General features: G+C 43.9%; 1 protein-coding gene and 1 long non-coding RNA gene across 7 annotated transcripts in view; one reads left to right on the forward strand and one right to left on the reverse strand.

Annotated features, from left to right (window-relative positions):
* The window catches only part of CLASP1 (cytoplasmic linker associated protein 1), a 191,567-nt gene that overhangs the window by 159,524 nt on the left and 10,177 nt on the right, over positions 1-21,866 (reverse strand). For all 4 annotated transcript variants that reach the window (XM_072960809.1, XM_072960808.1, XM_072960810.1 and 1 more), the window contains exon 4: positions 9,158-9,635. In XM_072960809.1, the coding sequence (XP_072816910.1) occupies positions 9,158-9,352 (195 nt within the window). In that variant the 5' untranslated portion in view covers positions 9,353-9,635. The remainder of the gene's footprint in view (positions 1-9,157; positions 9,636-21,866) is intronic.
* On the forward strand, positions 979-20,484 carry LOC140696323 (uncharacterized). 3 transcript variants are annotated; one of them, XR_012072486.1, is made up of 5 exons: positions 979-1,361; positions 4,352-4,501; positions 4,672-4,869; positions 12,894-12,969; positions 18,049-18,138. It is a non-coding gene; the product is annotated as an uncharacterized lncRNA (long non-coding RNA). The 3 variants fall into 3 exon arrangements; XR_012072485.1 differs by having other exon boundaries at positions 4,352-4,869; XR_012072487.1 differs by lacking the exons at positions 12,894-12,969; positions 18,049-18,138 and adding an exon at positions 20,305-20,484 and having other exon boundaries at positions 4,352-4,869.

A 21,866-nucleotide genomic window follows, 5' to 3' on the forward strand; every position in this document is an offset into this window, starting at 1 on the left:
TAATTCCTGCTATACAAATAGACAAAGGATATACAATTCAAAAATACATGGAGCTTCTCAAAAAACTAAAAACAGAATTACCCAGCAATTCCACTCCCGGGCATATATCTGAAAAAAACAAATACTAATTCAAAAAGATTCAATCACCCCAATGTTCATAGCAGCATTATTTACAATAGCTGAGATGTGGATACAACCTAAGTGTCCATCAACAGACGAACGTAAAGATCTGGTGTACATATACAATAGAATACTACTCAGCCATAAAAAAGAACTACATTTTGCCATTTGCAGCAACATGGATGGACTTGGAGGGCATATGCTAAACGAAGTAAGTCAGAGAAAGATAAATACTGTATGATATCACTTATATGTGGAACGTAAAAATACAACAAATTAGTGAACATAACAAAAAAAGAAGCAGACTCACACATACAGAGAACAAACTAGTGGTTATCAGTGATGGTGAGGGGAGAGATCAGGGAGTGGGAGGTACAAATTACTGGGTGTAAGACAGGCTCAAGGATATATCGTACAACATGGGGAATTCAGCCAATATTCTGTAGTAAGTGTAAATGAAAAGTAACCTTTAAAAAGCATTTAAAAGTTAAAAAAAAAAATATATATATATATATATATATATATATGGAGCCAAGTAATAAAGAAAAAGTGATGGAATTAGAAAATTACCCTTTGGCATCCCAATAATTATCTTAGGCAAGAATGATCAATGGATACTAAAGCTGTAGATGAAAGTCTGACGACAAACAGGATATTTACATAGTCCCAAAATATCTCCCCACAAGATGCCTACTAATTATAAAAGGGAAAAATACCAACTTTTGGAAGCAAACTGGGAAACATCTCTTTCACCAGCAAGAGTAGGAGGCAATGAGGACACATCACTCCCTTAATCCAGTCATGAGAAACAGCAAACAAGCTCAATGGAAGGACGGCACAAAATCAAAGTGTTAAGTCAGGAAGACAAGCCCACCCTGCTGATGGCCTGCTCCAGGGGAAAGGAGACAAACCAACGCAGCCTGCGACCTGGCCTGCCCTGGGACCAGGGAAAAGCTTTCTTTCTTTTGCTGTAAAGGACACCAGTAGGACAACAGGTAAAATACATGTAAGATTTACAGATTAGGTATTAGTGCTCTGTCCATCCTCATACTGATTTAAATGCTGGTATTAGGATTATAGAAGTGAATGTCCTTGTTGCTAGGAAACACAGGAACATATAGGAAATAGAGCCCCGTGCCTACAACTTACTTTCAACCAGTTCACAACGGAAACAACACGCACACACAGAAAATGAAACGAACAAGTGGCGAAGTACTAACGCATGGAAACTCTCTGCACTGGTATTTCTGGGTTCTTTTGGATTTTTCTTTTTCTTTTTCTTTAAGTATAGTCAGTTTACAGTGTTGTGTCAATTTCTGGTGTACGGCACAATGCTTCAGTCATACATGAATATACATATACTTGTTTTCATATTCTTTTTCACCACAAGCTACTACAAGATATCGAATATAGTTCCCTGTGCTGTACAGTATAAACTTGTTTATCTATTTTATGTATACCAGTCAGTATCTGCAAATCTTGAACTCCCAATTTATCCCTTCCCACCCACTTCCCCCGTGTTAACCTTGTTTGTTTTCTATGCCTGTGAGTCTGTTTCTGTTTTATAAATAAGTTCATTTGTTGTTTTTTTTTTTTTTTTGGTTCCACACGAGTGATATCATATGGTATTTTTCTTTCTCCTTCTGGCTTACTTCAGTTTTAGAATGACGATCTCCAGGTCCATCCATGTTGCAGCAAATAGCATTATTTTATTCTTTTTAATGGCTGAGTAGTATTCCATTGTATAAATATACCACAACTTCTTTATCCAGTCATCTGTCAGTGGACATTTAGGTTGTTTCCATGTCTTGGCTATTGCAAATAGTGCTACTATGAACACTGGGGTGCAGGTGTCTTTTTGAATTAAGGATCCCTCTGGATATATGCCCAGGAGTGGGATTGCCAGAACATATGGTAAGTCTATTTTTAGTCTTCTGAGGAATCTCCATACTGCTTTCCACAATGGCTGCACCAAACTGCATTCCCACCAACAGTGTAGGAGGGTTCCCTTTTCTCCACAGCCTCTCCAGCATTTATCATTTGTGGACTTTTGGATGATGGCCATTCTGACTGGTGGGAAGAGATATCTCATTGTAGTTTTGATTTGCATTTCTCTGATAATTAGTGATACTGCGCATTTTTTTCATGTGCCTATTGGCCATTCATATGCCTTCACTGGAGAATTGCTTGTTTAGGTCTTCTGCCCATTTTTGTATTGGGTTGTTTTTTTTCCTTATGAAGTCGTATGAGCTGTTTATATATTCTGGAATCAAGCGCTTGTCAGTCTCATCTTTTGCAAATATTTTCTCCCATTCCATAGGTTGTCATTTTATTTTGCTTAAGGTTTTTCTTTGTTGTACAAAAGCTTGTAAGTTTAATTGGGTCCCGCTTGTTTATTTTTGCTTTTATTTCTGTTGCTTGGGTAGACTGCTCTAGGAGGACATTGCTGATCGGCTATTTCCTTGAGGTATAATTGATATAAAACACTGAATTAGTTTCAGGTGTACAACACACAGATTCGGTGTCTGTATACACTACAATGATCACCACAATAAGTCTAGTTAACATCCATCACTGCATACAGTTACAGAATTTAAGGTTTACTCTCTCACCAACTTTCAAATTGTAGCATAGTATTACTAACTTCATCCTGCCAAATGCCACATCCCTCAGACTTATTTATTTTGAAGCCAGAAGCTTGTACTTTTTGACCCCTTCACTCATTCTGCTCACCCCTAGCCCCAGCCTCAGGCCCCCACCGATCTGTTCTCTACATCTGTGAGCTTGACTTGTTTTGTTCAATTCAGATTCCACATATAAGTGAAATCATACAGTGTATATCTGTCTTCTTTTGTCTCACTTAGTTCATTCAGCATAATGTCCTCACAGTCCATCTATGTTACAAATGACAAGATTTCATTTACTTCTATAATGAATAATATTCCAGTAGATATGTGTGTGTAAATATCTTCTTTATCCATTCATCAGTGATGGACACTTAGGTTGCTTCCATATCTTAACTGTAAATAATGCTTCTTTGCACTGTTTTCTGAAGCTTTCCTACAGGACTATTTTCCAATATAAAGTTTAAAAAGTGTGTATTTTCATGATTCTATTAGAACCAATCTTTTTTAAATACAGACCTTAAGTATTTTTTTATTAAAGTACAAAATGAGGTACTGATCTCTCACTCAGGACCCAGTCTCCTAAAGTCACCATTGTGAACTGTGGGGTATATTCTTACACTCTTTTCTTTCCGCTCTGCTGAATACGCTATTAACATTGTGGCAACATTATAAAAGTTTCTTCACGTCCATCAAGTGGTTCCCAGCTGTAGAATGAGGCTAATCACAGGGTTATGCAGGGCGCATCCCTCCCGGGGAAGAAGACCAGGCCTCGAGCTGGTAAACGTGAGCACACAGCAGCTCCCCACATCCACCTCAGGGTTAGCACCAGAATCCCACCCCTGCTGGTTCTTTCTCCTTTTGCTTTGACATTCAATTTACGGTTTCTACTATTATGTGTATTCTTACTTAAATTTTAGCTTTCTGAAATAAGGCAAAGCATTAGTGAAACCCTCCTACCACAGGGGTCCTTCCACCAGTATTTACACTCTCCTTCCAAGTCCCGCCCATTGCTCTGCTCAGGGCTTTATTATTATCACAGTTCAAGGAGTCAGATCTCATTACAAAAGACCCCAGGCCTCTGTTCCAGGGTCCAGGCACGCAAACACAGGCCCACAAGAAAGTCACTTTCCACAGGCCTTGTTATCATTTGACCCAACAAACACGTAACTGCCTTGTCTAACTTCTACTGGCCACACAGTACACACCTAGCACTACTGGCCCCCATGTACCAACAACGCTATGCAGCAGGTATCATCAGCCCTGTGTTACAGGTGAGTAAAGTTACTTGCTCAACAGTTTAAGTGGAAGAGCCAGACAGGAATCCTGACTACACTCCAATCTGAATTATCTCCAGTACACTTTGCTGTCTTTGCATAAACATACACATGTATTTATAAAGAAATGCCATTAGATTACACACATTAAGGACACCACTGTTATGTCACAAGCCACATACATTTTCTTGAAATAACTTCTCCTGAGGTTGTTGGTTTTGTTTTTGCTTGCTTTGGCTTAGTACTGCTCACTGTAGCTTTCCTACTTACAAGAGAGGCCCTTGTCTTTTTAAATTATACCCAGAAAAATTCACTTCTTGCAACCAACAGGCTAACCCTGCAGGGCAAAGCTGGAAAGAGTGACCAGCCCTGAAAGGACTGATTCCTTGACAGCAGCAGCAAGCAGACAGCCAGAAAAGAAAGAGAAGTCACTTATCTGAAACCAGTCCTCTTTCCTGGCTCTCCTCACAAGTTCACAAGGTGGGAATAACAACCTCAATGAAAGCCAAGGTTCTGGAGATAAAGGGAAATGCAAGGAACCTCCTTATCTCTCCAGACCTTCCCCTCCAACCCAGAAAGGGCTCCTGACCGGGGCAGGGGTGACTCTGTGCTCTCAAAAGAAGCTGAAGGAGAGCCTGACCCTCTCCCAGCCTATACAGAGACCCGGAAGGGGACCGGCAGGAAGGGATGAGGCTTCTCTGCACCCTTTGCACTCATTCCCTTGGACTCTTCACGGCCCTCTGTTCAACTCTGCTCTCCAGCCAGGCCTCTCCAACCAAGCACACTGTAACATTTTTGATTCTGGACATTTCGGCATTTCCAGACACTCCTAGGATGCAGCTCAACAGGTATTATTTCCTATCCTACTCTGCGCACTGTCCTCTTATCTGCCTGGCCAATCCCTCCTTAGACACTGAAGACCTAGCGGTCTAGGGCGGGGACGAGGAAGCCCTCGGGTAATCAGGAACCTAAAAACTTCAAATACAGCACCAGGATGGAATCCACACAGATCAGATCTAGACAGAGCTGGGCTGCCCAGGCACTGTCCAGACACGGTGAGGGAAGGGACCAGCCTGTCTTTCCCCAAGGGACACCCAGCCCCCAGTGCCATACCCAGCACACGGCAAGTGCTTAGTTTACTGTTGCATAAATACCTCGGTTTAAGTCCCAGAAACCTTAATTACTAGCTCATTGCCTTAAACAAGTTACTTGATTTGAGCATCTATCTCCTCATCTGTTAAACAGTATCTCATAGAGTAATAGTAAGTTAAAAATGAACACACATTTAGCACAATTTCTGGTACACAGTAAAGTCCCATAACCATGGGCCACGATTATTATTCTACAATATTAAATACGAGTCCACAATCACTTCTCCAAAACTCTGGCGGCCAGGTGTGTTTTGGCATACAGAATTTTCACATTGTAGAAAGACAGAAATAGTGCACACAGTTTCAGACAAACAGATACGGACAGAAATATTCCCTTGAGCAGAAGCTGGGCAGCAATCCACAAACAAATACATCAACATTTTTTTCAGCAAAACACGCCCTAAGCAGTAGCCTCATATCAGTTTACTTCAGGTTCAGTGAAAAATGAAAACCCCTATGTTGTGGATTTGGGACCCACACGCGGTCCCCACCAGGATGCTGTTCCCACCGAGCCTGCTGAGTGTGCGAGTGACGCCCGTGACGCCTGCACTGTGTGAACGGGGGAGCCGGGAAAGTCTCATCGATTCCCTGTGGCTGCCATGGCCCAGGGAGCCGGCTCTCACATCCCATCCCTTCTCACCTGGGGTGGGGGGGGGAATGAGCAACAGGAGGTGTATCTGGAGTTGACTCTATCACCTTTCTTCTTCGCCAAGTTTTAATCAAGAAAACCAGGAAGATGACACTAGATCAGTGAGGGCAGCCATATTCAAATTTTTTGGTTGTAGTTTGTATTTTCAGTAACTAAGTCATCTCGAAAAGAAGCCTTATAAGCAAGAAGAGCACCTCCTACCCCCCGCCCCCATGCTGCCCATGGTCAATGCGACAACACAGAACACTTACTTCCAGCAGCACCCTGGGGGCTGAAACGCACCCCATGGTGCAGCCCTGGGTGTTCTGGCTGTAGGAGGTCGTTATCTAAATAACCAACTCCTCATCCCTGAGAGGACCCAGGAAAGTCCAAAGCCAGCTTGTGGCAGACGATCAGTGCCCACTGACCCAAAGGAGTGTGAGTGACGGAGCTAAAAAAGCAAGTTTTCCTGAAATACCACAGAAGAGGCTGCAAGAGGAAACCGCATTCCATTCAACCTAAATGATGCTCCCCACCCCTCAAATGATCCGCAAATTATAAGCCTTACTCCTCTCCCAGCTGAAGCACCACCGGTTCCCACCAGTGAAGAAAAGGTAGGTACACAATATGCACTCAGCGCTGGTGCTGGGTCGGGCAAAACTGACTCTCCACCTGTTTATGTAAATTGAGTCTTTAACCAACACAGCCACACTCATGCATCAACATGTCTGTGGCAGCTTCCACATTATAATGGCCCAACCCAGTGGGATATCTGCAAGACCAGATGGCCCTCCAAGCCTAATATATGTACCATGTGGCCTTTACAAAAGTTTGCTGACCCCTGTTTCTATGAGAGGAACACTGGCTAGGAAGTTAGAGACCTACATGTACATCCCTGCTCCGTAATCACAAGTAGAAATTACCTCATAGTTCTCGGTGCTTACAGTTACTTCATGTCTAAAATTAGGATGCTACCATCTACCTGGAAGGGGTGTTATGAAGAGTAAATGAGACATTAAATGTATACAGTATTAAATAAGCAAGAAATAGTAGCTATTGAACTGCAATCAAAACCAAATACAAATCTGTGTACCATGTTAAGACATACTCAAATGTAAAAAAAAGAAAAATTCTCCAATGTAAAGTAATTCAAGCTCCAGCCAATGATGTTTTAAACAAGACCTTGTGCTGGCATTCAACAACACTTCCTGTTAGGAAAACGAGTAACAATTCCAAGCACTGTTGTTTTGGGAAGCCAAAAATTTCTTCCCTTTTCTCTTCTTTTTAGTCCTTAATTTAAAAACTTTTTTTTCCAAGAAGCCAAGCTTCAAAGTATTGTTCAACATTATAGTGAATCCCTTTGATCTGTAATATGTGAAACATCAAATAAAATCTAAAACAGAGAAGGAGGACATAGCTCAGTGGTAGAGTGCGTGCTTAGCAAGCATGAGGTACTGGGTTCAATCCCCAGTACCTCTATGTAAATAAATAACCTAATTTCCCTGCCTCCCTCCAAAAACTGGGGGAAAAAACCCTAAAATGTACCCCAGGCTCTGAATAAGAAATCTTGATCTATGATTAAGGGGGAAAACAGGTGTGGTCCTTAAAAGACAAGTCTCCAAAACTGAGCAGAGCAAAAGGACCTGCGAGCAGCCTCTTGAGTCCTGAGCCCCTCGGAGCCTGTGCAGCAAGCAGGCTCTGGGCCCCAGGGGCGGGCAGCACACAGCAAGAGCTCAGAGCATGGAGCTCGGCGAGATGAGAACCCAGACCTGCCTGCAAAGCTACCTGTATGAAGCCCTACAAGGTATCTGAGCGTCATCCAGTCACAAGGACCGGTAAGGTGACTTGTTCAAACTACATGCAAGAGGTAGCAGACCTTGTCTTCCTGTCTTTCCTTCCCACCCAGCTACCTTTCTTAGAAACCATTTCATAAAAGGTCAAGTCTAAATCTCTGACTCCTTTGTGACGCTCCAACTGTTATTATTAAAAAACTACCCAGTCGTCAGATTCCTCCAACGTTCCAAGTTCCGACTTCCTTCATCCACGCGTCTCTCTACTGGCGCCCACCCTACACTGCACCACCTGCTGTGCCAGAGCCCGCCCCCAGACCCTGAGCACCTCGAAGACACAGCCAGTCTTGTGATGACTGCTAGTGTCTGTATGCCTGGGACACGTAGGCAGTGATGACTGCACACAATCTCACTGAGCCCTTACAGTGCAGCAAACTGTGGGTTACTTACTCAGCATCCAAGTTTTACCTCAGTCCCACCCCCGTCCCCACGGGAGTTTGCTACTGCTCGAGTTTCCCTCCTTCTCGTGGCCACATGCTTCCTTCAGGGGAGGCTGGAACACGAGATTAAGCATGACAGCTGAAAGCCACCACGGACACCAGTCTGTTTTACAGCAATGCTGCGGTGGACGTGCAAAGCCATCCTGGCCACTGTGACGTAAAAAAGACCTGCTGGGGAGCTTCTGAGAAGCTGGAAGGAACAGGTATACCCTTTTCTTCCCCGACACTGCCTTAACCATGCGGACTTCCCAAATGCTGAAAAAAAAGGATGCAACCTCCTCATAGTAACTGCAGGTGAGCTGACTCAGCGTTACTCTCAACCAGAAGCACCCTGACACGCAGAGTTCCGTGCAGCCGGACGGAACACACACAGACAAGGTGTGTGTTCCAAACGCAACAGCTGTCACCTCTCCCTGTGGAAACACTGCACTGTCCAGCACCTGTACCTGGCACACAGGAAGCACTTACTACCTTCTGATAAATGAATAAACAGATGAATGAAATAGATAAAATTTAAGCTCAGCTTTCAAAGACAATTAGGGTAAATTCTATGTCCCGTTGGTCTTTGGAATCTGAAGCATCACCTCCAGGCATCACACAAGCCACAGAAGAGTCCTTGGCAGCCCACACTACTTCTGGCCAGTGGTGCCTGGGCCGACTTCAAACAGTGACCCAAAGTGAAACGCCAGTTCCATCCCCCAGAGAAAACTCTTGAAGGGCCACTCACCAAGGTCCCCTGACCCATTCACTGCAAGACACAACATTCACTTTAACTTCAAGGCTGCAAATGCCTGTAAACTCTCCAACACAAAAGCACCTCTTTATCTATTCACTCGGCCTTCACTCAAGAGTGCTAAAGGACCAGGATTTTTTGATCTCCAACAAAAATCAAAGAAAACTCTTACTTGCTAGAGAATGAAACATCCAAAAAGCCACAAGATGACCCAGTGTCTTACTGGAAGTGAAGGAAATCATGCTGACTGCTCACAAAGAGTTTTCTGAGGCCCAAGTGTGATGCACCAGGGCAGCCCAGCCACCTCTAAGAGCGCCTTCTAAAGCACGCTTACCTTGTAGTTGCTAGAGTTCACCCAAGAGGTAGCGAGTCCGTCCACAAGTTTATCTAACAAGGTCTGGTCGTGCTCAAGGTCAGCAGACCTCTGTCGGTCTGAAAAGTGGTCTATAAGTTCTTGGCCGACCTGCAGCCGTTTCCCCACGTCCTTCTGCAACACCTGTGCCAGGCAGGACTCCATGCGGAGCTCCATGGTGGAACTCGAATCCAGGTGCAGCCAAAGCTAGAGGGCAGTCAGGGTGACACCCTTGCTGTACACGTGCCCGGAGGTCGCCTCTTTGTTTGCTGTAGGTTCCTGAGAGCCCTGCGTCAAAGATGCAATCCGGGGAATGGCAGCAATGCACCATGTGTGTCTGAAGAGCAGCTGGCAGGATATTAAAAGTCCAACTTAAATAACTAGTAAGAGACGGAGGAGCGGGCAGCAGAGCGGTGTCCCACGACCGGGTCTGAAGTCCTTCATCATCCAGCAGTCCGTCCTGAAGAGTGGGAGAGGAGAACAGCACATCAGCACAGGTAACCACACACTCCCATGTTCTGAGACACTGAGTCCAAGACAAAGCAGTTCACGCTGCGGCATCACTTGTATTTATAGTCACAAGTGGCGTGAGAGCATGAACGCTTGGCACCGTATCAGAATAACGTAATTATTATTTTTATCAGGAAGAACATCGAAGCCCAAAGCAAAGAGTCACTGAGTGTCACAGTTGGTCGGTTGATGTTTTTCTCAAATTTCCAGCTTGTAAATGCGCCAGTCAGGAGAGCAATCTTCTGCTTTAGCTAGAATATTTACTTGTAGCTTACACTTTGCCTCCCACCGAAAAGCTAACCGCGCTGTGTCTGAATCATGTAGGCTCTGGAGCTCTCTGCCTTACTCTCAGGGTCCTCAAGAACCCCGTGCCGGAAGTGAGGTGGGCCCACAGAGACACCCCTGACCAAGGTGGCGTCGGGTAACGGTAACCACAAGTCAAAGGCAGCACCGAAATTAAGCTTCCCGAGCAGCGGCTGCACAACAGGGTGAGGGGGCAGGGGTCCCTGCCGCCTCCTCCAAAGAAAGGAGTGACAGAGGGAGAAAAGGAACCAGGCTCACACTCTGCTCAGTGACACGGGTTCTCCACTGACAACAGCACCACTTGGGCCTGCTGTTCTGTTACAAAATCAGGAGGCCTTAAAATCATGTCTGTGGCAGCACAAAACATAAGACATGGGAGAAGAAACCACTTTCATCACACAAATCTAACAGGCTGATCATCCCACCTACAGCTGCTGGAGCAATCGCACACATTTATTTTTTCCATTTCTTATCTCAATTCCTTTCATGCTGACCCAAGAAGACTCACAGAATACCTGTCTTCAAGATGCCGCACCTCTGTGACATCGTACTAAATAGAAATGGTCCTCACGCCAACAGGAAATCTGAACTCCTGAGTCAACCAAGATTATAATTCAGTGCAGGGTAGCTCTTCATCTTAGCACAGCGGTTCTCTGCCCTCCCAGCACCACCCCACCACCCTCCACAAGACAGTGCCACGCTCTTCCCAAGTTCTAATGAGAGACTTCTAACCCCAACAGGAATCACGTCAGTCAAGTCCCTCAGAAGGGAACCTTCCTTCAAAGCCCTGGCACATGGCCACCCAACTCCACTCCCCCTCCAGGACAGCGACCACTCACCAGCTCACGCAGCTGTCCCTTCTTGTGTGGGAGTGAGATCTGCTTTCCAGTCATTTCCATACCCTGGAGCTAGCCCCTCCCTCATGAGAAAGACCCTCAAACACACAAAAGCAGCTATCACCCTTCACTTCAAATTTTAGTCCAAACAAAATATCCCAGGGTCTTAATCAGGGCCTCTGCCTGGCTAAGGAAGGTGCCAGTGATACAGGAAAACCAGAGGACCAACAGAACGTTTTCCTTCTGGGCCCAATAGTAGCCCAAGAAGCAGATGAACAATATCCAGCTGTAGTAGATTAAAAATGGCCACCGACTCTTTACTTCTCCGCCCCCACCAAGGTAGGTCTCAGCCCCCAACCCCCAAGAAATCAGCCATGGCAGAAGCCTGGCTCCTGGAGTGCTGGCCTGGGCCACACCACGGTTGGGGAGCTGATGGCGCACCCCTGATGTGACACGAGAGGCCGCCGCACGCAAGACGTGTGCATGGACCCACTGGGGTCCACTCACCCTCTCACGTACAAGGAGACGGTGGAAAACCACCCAGTAAAACCACAGGAGTATGAGAAACAATTCACTGTTGCTCGAAGCCACCAGGTTGGTGGTGGTTTGTTCCACACTGAGAGGTAACTGACCCACTCCCTCCCTAAGCACCGATAGTCCATTCTCAGGGAGGAGAACCCACACCCTTTATTCCTTCAAGTCCACACTGATCTGTGATGGTGGTAACAACGCCACTTCCAAGCATCACCATGTGGTGCCTGGTTCTATGTTAAATGATCCACATACACATCTCTAATTCCCCAAGCAACTCTGTAGAGTCACTGCTGACGTGCTCAGCGGACAGAGGACAAGCTGAGGTAACGAGAAGGTTGCCCGGCCTAGACGTTTCCCCTCCCCACCTCCAACCCTCGTGAGTACCAGGCCGGCCTAGTTCTGTTCTGACTCAGGGAAAGGAGGTCAGACTTCATGCTTAGCTAAAAACGACTTCAGACAGTAACATAATTATACAAAGCCTTCAGAAAACTCAGAAAATAAACAAACAGGAGGAGGAAGCGGAGGGGCACTTGGGGGACTTGGAGAAGGAAGAGGAAGGCTTGGAGGAGGAACAGGAGTAAACCTCTTCCCTCCACCCACATCCTGCCCAGGTCCCCTCCTGGGGGGGTGGTGACATGGACACTGAGGCCTGAGGTCCCCTGGAGCCTGTGGCCACCGAGTGTACCCGCAGCTGAGCCAAATGCAAGCCAGGTCTGCGGTGAGCGAGCAGTACTGGACGGCGCTGGGCCACAGGACACACAGGACTCAGTCCTCCCAGGAGCCTCCCACCCTCCTGGGAGCCAGTCCCCAGAGGGGCCCACACCCAGAGCCACCTGATGGTAGGGTGATGTCAGAAGTCACTCAGAATGGAATGCTAGTTCGTAGTTTAAAAAAAAGTTCAGCTTCCACATATTTTGCCAAAATAATAAAAGAAATGTAAAAATGACAGAAAGGAAAAGGCAGGTAAGTTTCGAGTAGCGAAGCACCTTTTCTCTCCTCATTTACGTGGGGTAAATTCTTCTTCTTAAGTGCTCTATTTTAGCAAAATTCACTATGAAAGCTACAGGGCACACTAAATGTTACTGTATCAGTCACCTGGAAAAAGGGCACATTTCCAGTATTTCTGGAAAACGCCCCACTGCTCTCAAACTTCGTCAGGCCCTTCCATCGCTCCCTGCCACCTGGACCTGGTCTCTAGGACAAAGCAACAGTAGGTCGAGACGATGGTCCTTCGGCCACTCTCCTTCATAGCACCCTGGAAGGCAGAAGTTAGCAGAGTGACGTTCACCAGGACAGCCTGACCCTGCTGCAGGCCCACAGGAGGGAACTAAAAGTGCCAGGTCCCAGGAGAATGAAGAGACTCACAGTAAGAAGCCTGATGTAACCCATGCACAGAAGACGGCCTCAGTACCGACTCCGCCACTTAAGTGGAAACGGGGAAGATGCAGGCTCCGCTTACAGCAAACAAGATTAAAGGTGGGAAGGGCTTGCACAGGGCATCTTTAAAAACAGCTCCTCTCTCCCCTCACGTATAGCAACTCCTCCAGGACACCTGGGTACACAGCCACAGAGTGCTGACGACCGAGGACGGGGCAGAGAACAGAACCCACTGTAAGTGCTGAACTTCTCAGTCTACTCCACAAGACAAGGTAAAAGTAGGACCTAAAAGTAGGTCTTAGGGACTGAAAACAACAGTGAGTGAACATTTCTTATATGTCTACGGACAGGTAGGGCTCGGCTGGGGGGTCCCTTCCGCTCATCTCACCTGGGATCATGCACACAGCTGTCACCTGCCAGCCCGACTGGGGCTGAATACGCCACACGTCTGCAGTGGCAGCATTCGCACATCTGAGGCGCCGATGCCGCTGCTGGCTGGCCCTCCTGCCGCACGTAACCTCCGGTACTCAGTAACACTGTCTCCTACGCCTTCTGTGTGCTTGGAGCTTTCCAAGATGGCAAAGGGGCACATTAAAGGGCCTCTCAAAGCCTGGGATCCAGAACTTGCAAATCACTTCGGCCACATTCTTCTGGTTCAAGCAAATCACGAGATTAAAGCCAGCCCAGATTAATAGCGTGAGGAAATGGATCCTACCAATTACTAGGAGTCCCAACATATTGTAGCCATGTGTTTCCACCTAACACTTATGTATACAATGGATATTTGCAGAGTGAAGAGATGGAATGAGTAAATATATTTGTATTCTGTTTATCCATTATCTCAATTACTTTTAGTTACTCATCTTTATCACATCTTACCACAAAAGATACAAAAGAAATAACTATACTCTATGACTTGACTTGAAAATGCTGCCAGTTTACTTGGAGAGAGTAAGATACACATACTCGCAGAAGCTTGTTAGTCTAAGAACGATATACAAACATGGGACGTACAACCAGTAGACTTCACAGGGAGAACGCTGACCACGACAAACGAGGACTATAAGTACCGCAGGAATTCAGAGACAGGATGGAGCAGGGAGGCCTGCAATGACCAAGTCAAAACTATTCAGACGAGACGCAGTCTGAGCTGTGCCCTGAAATGTGCGCAGTGCAGTGCCGTGTCCGCAGCAGACAGACAGGACGTGCACACAGGGAAGCAGAGGAGGACGGGCGTGAGTGGCTGAGGGAAGAGGTGGGTGGAGGCAGAGCGGCCGGGAGACTTGGGAGGCAGGTCAGCATTATCGCTCCCACTCTGAAGCTCAGGTAGGTCAGGCTAAAGAAACAAAAAACCCACCCTGCCCAAGATTTTAAAGCTAATAATAACTTGTCAGACAATAACTGAAAACCAAACCCGCCTGACCCCCAGGTCTGTGTACTTTCCAGTGGACCGCAATACTATGCTATGGCCGCACTGAAAAGTCCAAGGCATGGGCACTTGATAACTGAGACAGGAAAATCTCACGGAGATGCAGAATGCGGGACATGAGAAGCAGAGGGTTAAGACACAAGGAAGAAAATCACAAAGGACTCAGGGAGCCTTCATAAAATCACACTCCGTATCATGGCCTCGAGAACACAATTCAAATAGCCACATCACAAATCTCCCCAGAAGATATGTAGAAAGCAGGCGTAATACGTTACCAGCCAACTTTGGAAGCAGGAAACCAGCAGAGCTTATTCACCCTAAGTCAAAAGGAGTAGGATTCTATCACTAAGACACATTTTTTTTGCATTATAATGGTTTCTGTAATTATGATCTGGTCTGAAAATTTAAAATGATGCCCCACCAGCCCAAGTCTCTGCTCCTCCTCTACCTCCTTCCCTGTTCATCCCACTCCTCTCTCCTCTCCCGCAGCCCCTCACTGGTAATTCACCCTGTGAGCCAACGGGTCCTGGGTCTTCAACAGGACAAACACTGTGCTAGGCTAAGTCCTGGGAATCAGACTTAAGACCTGGCCCAGGCTGAGGAGATCACTGCCCGGAAGGAGGAAGGGGCAGAAACGCACACAGTTGTGATGGCGCTGGGACAAGGGCTGGCTGGGACTGGGAGAAGGCGTGGCTGGGGGGAGGGGGGTAAGATGCAGCTGGAGGGCACTCAACTGGGACTTTTGGGAGAGACAGGGCACCACATACAGCCCCGGCTTCCCCTCAGCCTGCAGGTCACCCCTCACTCACTGCAGACACAGCCTCCGGCCTCCCAGCCGCCTCCCCTGCCCGTTTTCCTTTAGTGAAAACTTCAGCTTCAACACCCCCTGGCTGAGCTCTGCCCTCTCAGTACACCTGTCTCTCCATTCCCTGACACGTCCCGCAGTCAACTGCCCATCCTTCCAGCTCTTCTGTTCAAACATGTTGCCCTAACCTCCTGACTCCAAAACCCCTTCCCCATTTCACTTTCCTTTTAGTCTGGATTAAATTTCACAGGGGTGTTACATCATTAATTGTTAGAGAAACACAAATCAAAATTACTGATATCCCCTCACCCCAGTCAGAATGGCCCTCATTAAAAAAAGCCACATATGATAAATGCTGGAGAGGGCACGGAGAAAAGGATACCCTCCTACACTGCTGGTGGGAGTACAAATTGGTGCAACTACCATGGAGGACAGTATGGAGGTTCCTTAAAAAAACTGAAACCAGACTTACCCTATGATCCAGCAATCCCACTCCTGGGCGTGTATCTGGAGGAAAATGTATTTTGAAAAGACACATGCACCCCAATGTTCACAGCAGCACTATTTACAGTAGCCAAACATGGAAACAACCCAAATGTGCATCAACAGATGACTGAATAAAGAAGCCGTACTCTATTTATATAACGGAATACTACTTAGGCCAAAAAAAGAATGAAAATGCCATTTGCAGCAACACTGGAGATTATCATTCTAAATGAAGCCAGAAAGAGAAAGAAAAATACCATATGATATCACTTACATGTGGAATGTTAAAAAAAAAAGACACAAATGAACTTATCTACAAAACAGAAAGATTCACAGACACAGAGGCCAAACTTACGGTTACCAGAGGGGAAAGGGGGTGGGGACAGGATAAATCAGAGGTTTGAAATTTGCACCTCTTGGGGAGTGATGCAAATGTTAGCTATCTTGATTGTGGTTGTGGTTTCATGGATATACATCTATCAAAATCCACGAAACTGTACATCTGAAATGTATAGTTTACTGTACAGGGATCATACCACAATAAAGGTATTTTAAAAAAAAAAAGGACCATAAATGACAGACGAAGGCCAGTGCCCAGGAGTGTTTTCCAGAGGCCTTTGTCTTTGAATATCTAACAATTTCGGTGGGAGCTAAAACATGCTTATCTTCCTAACGTTGAAAATCTTTCTTCATCTTCATGGTTCAAGCAAGAGCAAAAGACATCACAGGGAGACCTCAAATTTCTAGACAGTATTCACCCTTAGTCACAGCAGTAGAGATCTCACATTTCTTGGTATCAAAGTATATTACAAACTAGAGTAATCAAGTGTTGTACTGCCACAGTGACAGATACAAAGGCCAGCGGAGCAGAGCAGAGGGCCCAGGGATAAACCCCTGCCTATATGGTCAAATAATTTTTGATAAGGGTGCCAAGATCATTCAATGGGGAGAGAACGGTTTTTTCAACAAATGGTACTGGGAAAACTGGACAGTCACATGCAAGAGAATGAAGTTGGACCCTCACTTAACGCCATATACAAAATTAACTCAGAGCAAGTCAAAGACCTAGGCATAAGAGCTAAAACCATAAAATTCTTAGGGGAAAAAAAAAAACGGGAAAAATCTTCATGGCACTGGATTTTGCAATGATTTCTTGGATTTGGCAGTAATTTACTGAACATGACACTAAAAGCACAGGCTACAAAAGAAAGAATAGATAAGGGAGACTTCATCAAAATTAAAAACTTTCATGCATCAAAGAATACTATCAACAGAGTGAAAAGGCAACCCATGGAATAGGAGAACATCTCTGCAAATCATTTATCTAGTAAGAGACTGATATCCAGAATATATGAAGAACACCTACAACTCAAAATACAAAACAAAAACCCTCATGCACCCTGACTTAAAAATGGGCAAAGAACTTAAATATATTTCTCCAGAGAAACCGTACAAATGACCAATAAGTGTATGAAAAGATGCTCAAGACTGCTTATCATTAAGGAAATGCAAATCAAAACCACAGTGAGGTATCACCTCACACCCATTAGGATGGCTGTTATCAAAAGAAAAATAGCCCATATGTGGAAAACTTACAGGGAAAAACAGAGTATTTTTTTAGAGAGTTTCATTTACAGTTTCATTGTCCTGATAAAACAGCTATTTTCCCTGTTTGTTTATTAAACTAATGGAAAACACATCACTAAACCTGAACAACCCCTTATATAACTTTTAGTAACAGCATTATAGAGATATAATTCACGACCATTACAGCCACCCTTTTAAAGGATATGTAACACAGTTTTTAGTATATTCACAAAGCTGTGTAATCACCACCACTATTTAATCTCGGAACAATTCTATCACCCCAAAATGAAATCTCGTACTTTTATAGGTTCACTTTATTTTTTTATTTTGTGCATTATGATGTGGGGGTTTTTTTGCAGGGGGGGTAGTGAGGTTTATTTATTTAATGGAGGTACTGGGGATTGACCCCAGGACCTTATTGTGCATGCTGAGCACACGCTCTCCCCCTGAGCTATACCCTCCCCCTAGTACTCCACACCCTTTAGCAGTAACTTTCCAACTCCCTTCCTAAAACAATGAAAACCATGAACAGATCTGTCTACTCTGGACTTTTCATATAAACGGAGTCATAACTATGTGGTCTTTCATGCCTGGCTTCTTTCACTTAGCATACTAGTTTCAAAGTTTATCCATCTTATACCATGTATCAGTATTTCATACCTTTTTATGGCTGAATAATACTCCATTGTACAGTTAGCTGTACCACATTTTGTTCACGGTACCCATTTTGCTGATGGGTATTTGGGCTGTTTCTACCTTCTGGCTATTACACATAATGCTATGAACATTCCTGAACAGGTTCTGTATGAACAGATTTTCCACTTTTTTTTGATATACAAGTAGAAGTGTTGACTAGAATACAGGACATGGTAACTCTATGTTTAACTTTCCAAAATACTGCCAACGTATTTTCCAAAGTGGGTACCCCATTTTACATTCCCAATACTTGGACAGTAAGTAGTAGTAATCTTAATGATGATAATCTTTTCTATTATAACCATCCTAGACGGTATGCAGTGGCATCTCAAGGAGGTTTTGCTGCACATTTAAGGACTAAGGATGCTGTTGAGTTTCTTTGCAAGGACTTGTTGGCTATTCAGACACCTCCTTTGAAGAAATGTCAAATCAAACTCTTTGCTTAATTTTTTAATTGGATTGTCTTTTTAATTTTTATTTTAAGAGTTTTTCTTATTCTGAATAAAAGTCCTTTATTGGATATATGACTTGTAAATATCTTCTCTCATTCTGTGGGGTGTGCTTTCATTTTTTTGATGATGTTCTATAGATGTCTGTCCCCTAATGATTTAAGACTCTATCTGCATCTAGACCACACATTTAGACCACACTTAAGAAAAAAACTATCAATTACCTAAATCTTAAAGTTTTCATATTATCTCCCACTTTTTATACTGACTACTTATTCCATATACATAATTATACATATATATATATACACACACATAAAAATCAGGTCTCCCCTCGAAAAATACTAGTATCAGTTTCTAGCATCATATTAAGTGTTGGTTTCTAAGAGTGAAACCTACTAAAAAGATAAGCAGAAAAGAGCATATATGCCCACATGAGAACAGGTTTCTAAAACATGAAATCTCCCAATTTAGGTGAACAAGAGAAGAGAATATCTGATACGTCATTTGATAGCCTGACAGCTGACATGGCCATCCCAAATTTCCCAAGGGAGCTGGGTTACACCCAGTTGGAAAAAAAGAAAACCCTATTAAGTACCGGTTATTCAATGTGAAGACAGAAGGTGTAAAAAGGCTTGGGATATAAAAGCTGGGAGAGTTTTTCTCTATTCCTGAATAGAGAAGCCAAGCTATAACAAAGTAAAGCAGCGGAGTTTACAGTTGGGGTTTCATTTCAGCAATTTAAAATAAGCACAGGTACTTCACATCTGAAACAGCATTTCCAGCTCACTAAGCGATCACACAAACGCTGCCTTCTTCATTTCCCCACAAAGCCTCTGGAAGACTGTTACTGTCTTGCCTGTTCGATGGATTCAGAAGCAAAGTAACTTCCAGGGTCACATGGCAAGAACGAAACAGAATCATTATTTGAACCTGGGCTTCTAACTCCAAATGCGGGGCTATTTCCACCACGTCATAGCCAAGAATACACACAGGCCTCTGAGTACTTTAGCCCTGTGTACATATAATTTACGAAAAAGACCTACAAAGGAAGGACATAGCCACACACTTGAGACAGGAAGCGCCTGAATGGGGAGGAGCAGCAAGCCTCCGTAAGTGAAGAGCAAATGGAGAAGGAGAGCCGTGCACATGCCCACAAGTCAAATGCGAACAGCAATCTTCAGTTCAGAGCTTCAGTATTTCCCACAGATGCCAACAGCATGACCAAATATAAGAAATGAGACAGAAAAAAGAGTGATATGTAACATGGGGGAAAATAGGTAAAGGGTGAACAGAAACTCCATACTATTTTTGCAACACTTGTGACTCTATAATTACTCCAATGAGAAGAAAAAAGTGAAAAGATGCACAGGAGGTGGACAGGCCCTTGGTCGTACTTCCTAAGTTCACTGAACACCCAGTGTGCCAGCCCATCTGCCAGACAGCACCCTCAGTGAGCTCCAGATCCACGGGGGTGGAAAGACACACGGACCACCTATTCCAACACAGTGTATCAAGGTGCCTTCCTGTCTGGTGAGCTACTTGTCTGGTGCTCTTTAGCAGACAGAGAAAAAGGCAAGAGCACAACAGTGAAACAAATGTCAGTGCACCACAGGGGAAGCCGTCTGAGGTGTGCACTGGCGTGAAAACGCACACTCTGCTTACTGTCACGTCCCTCGCTTCCCTTCCTTGCTCTAGCAAGACTCATACAAATGCTGAGGAACTAGGAAACCTATATTCACAGAGCCCTCAAAGATAAGGAGTCCAGTGCTTGCTGAAGGAAGAAAACCAAAATGAGGGCTTTAGGGATCATTTACTCATTGACAAATCAGATCTTATTAGGACTGGCTACAAGTCCTCTCAGTGCCACACAGTGGGCTAGCAGAGGAAAATACTTCGTAGCATCAGCTGAGCAATGACAAAGACTCTGAAAACACAACGTTACACACCGCTTCCTACCCACACCCATTCAATCACACGTCAAGCATACAGACTTTAAATCTGTACTTTACGAAGTGTACACCCAATAGCTAGGGAAAAGTTGCTATGTTTCTCAGATCAACAATAACAGAACACTGCTGTTACTAAAATGACGTTTTTATATTCGTGTTTTATAGATTCTGGTAAAAACTCCAAAAGAAAAGCACAAGAATAGATCCACGCCGGGGCTATGTTAGTACATACTGAACTGTACATACAGATGCTCAAAGCAAGCAAAGTGAGCCGTGACTGCCTCAATGTGTGCCCAACATTGATGACTGTTCCTATTCATCACTACCGTGGTTTTCTTTACAGTACCAAAAAAACCTAACACTCACTCTAATCCTACATTTAAGGATGTAAGTGAATATAAACAAATACACATTGTAATACTGCTGATGAGAATAAAGTTCATAACTACCTAGGACAAGTTGGAAACATCTATCAAGAACCCTTAAATATACACTTTGACCCAACAGGTCCAAATCTAAGAATTCATCTAAGGAAATCATCTGTCAAGTACACTAAAATGTATAAAGTTGTTCACTGTAGCTGTTTGTGAAAAAAATTTTAATGAAAATAAATGTTCAAGAACAGGGATTTAGGAAAGAAATTACAGTACATCCAAGTCACATACCATGCAGTCACTAAAAGCCAAAGTAAAAATATATTCTTACTGGCCTGGAAAAAAAAAATCTACCATCAGCTTAGTGGAAAAAAGCAAACTAGAAAACAATATTCAAAATGTCCTTTTTGTTTATAAAATAAAAAATAGTCACATATTCTTCATGCATAGAAAAAATATGGGGAGAAATAAACCAAAACAGTAACATTCTATTTTCCACAATGAAAACGTACTATTTATATAATTTTTAGAAATACATGTCAAAAATAGCAGTGGTGCCAACAGAAAAATGCTGCAAGCCTTCCAGATTATCTGGAAGACCACTTAAGAACAGGACACAGCAGTCGCCTCTGGAAATGGGGTGTGGAGGAAAGATAAAGAGAACAGAGGAAGACACTTTTCACTCTTTATTCTTGTGTACTTTTTATACCATGTACACAGTATCTATTCAAAGGAAATATAAATTTTAAAACGTTTTAAAAAATGTTAATATTCTTTCTAGCAGCATAAGCATACTGTATTCAATAAACAGCAGAAAGTTACCTGTAAATTCAAATACAACTGTAATCCTGAAACCACAGGCAACATCAAAGAACTGAAAAAAGTTGAAATAGCCAGTTACTCAACGAATTGTCCATTTATAGTATACTCATCTCTAGAAAGCAGCATTGGTACTACCTCCAGGGAAACAAAGAGTAGTTCTAAACCCCCTTCAGCCATCGAATTCTTGCAAAGCCAAAAACAGAAAAACAAGTTAACAAGAAGACAAGAGCTCAATTCATTTTCATTCATTAAACTATAGCCATGTTTTAGTTCAAAAATAAGTGTATGACAAGACAGGGTCATATACTTCTACAAATTTACATTTTTAAGTGCATTAGCTATAGGATCCTCTTATCACAGGCCAGGTTTTGCTAAATCCTCTAAGAATGGATAATATTGACTTACAGTTATTTATTTATTCGTACATATACAAAATAAATTATTGTAGCATTAGTCTTTGTAGCATGGTTTTATAAATGGGACACATTAGAAAGAATGAAGTGTTCCTCGAGAGGCCTGGGGAAGTCATGG

This window comes from Vicugna pacos, chromosome 5 (assembly GCF_048564905.1).
Source record: "Vicugna pacos chromosome 5, VicPac4, whole genome shotgun sequence".
Lineage (NCBI taxonomy): Eukaryota > Metazoa > Chordata > Mammalia > Artiodactyla > Camelidae > Vicugna > Vicugna pacos.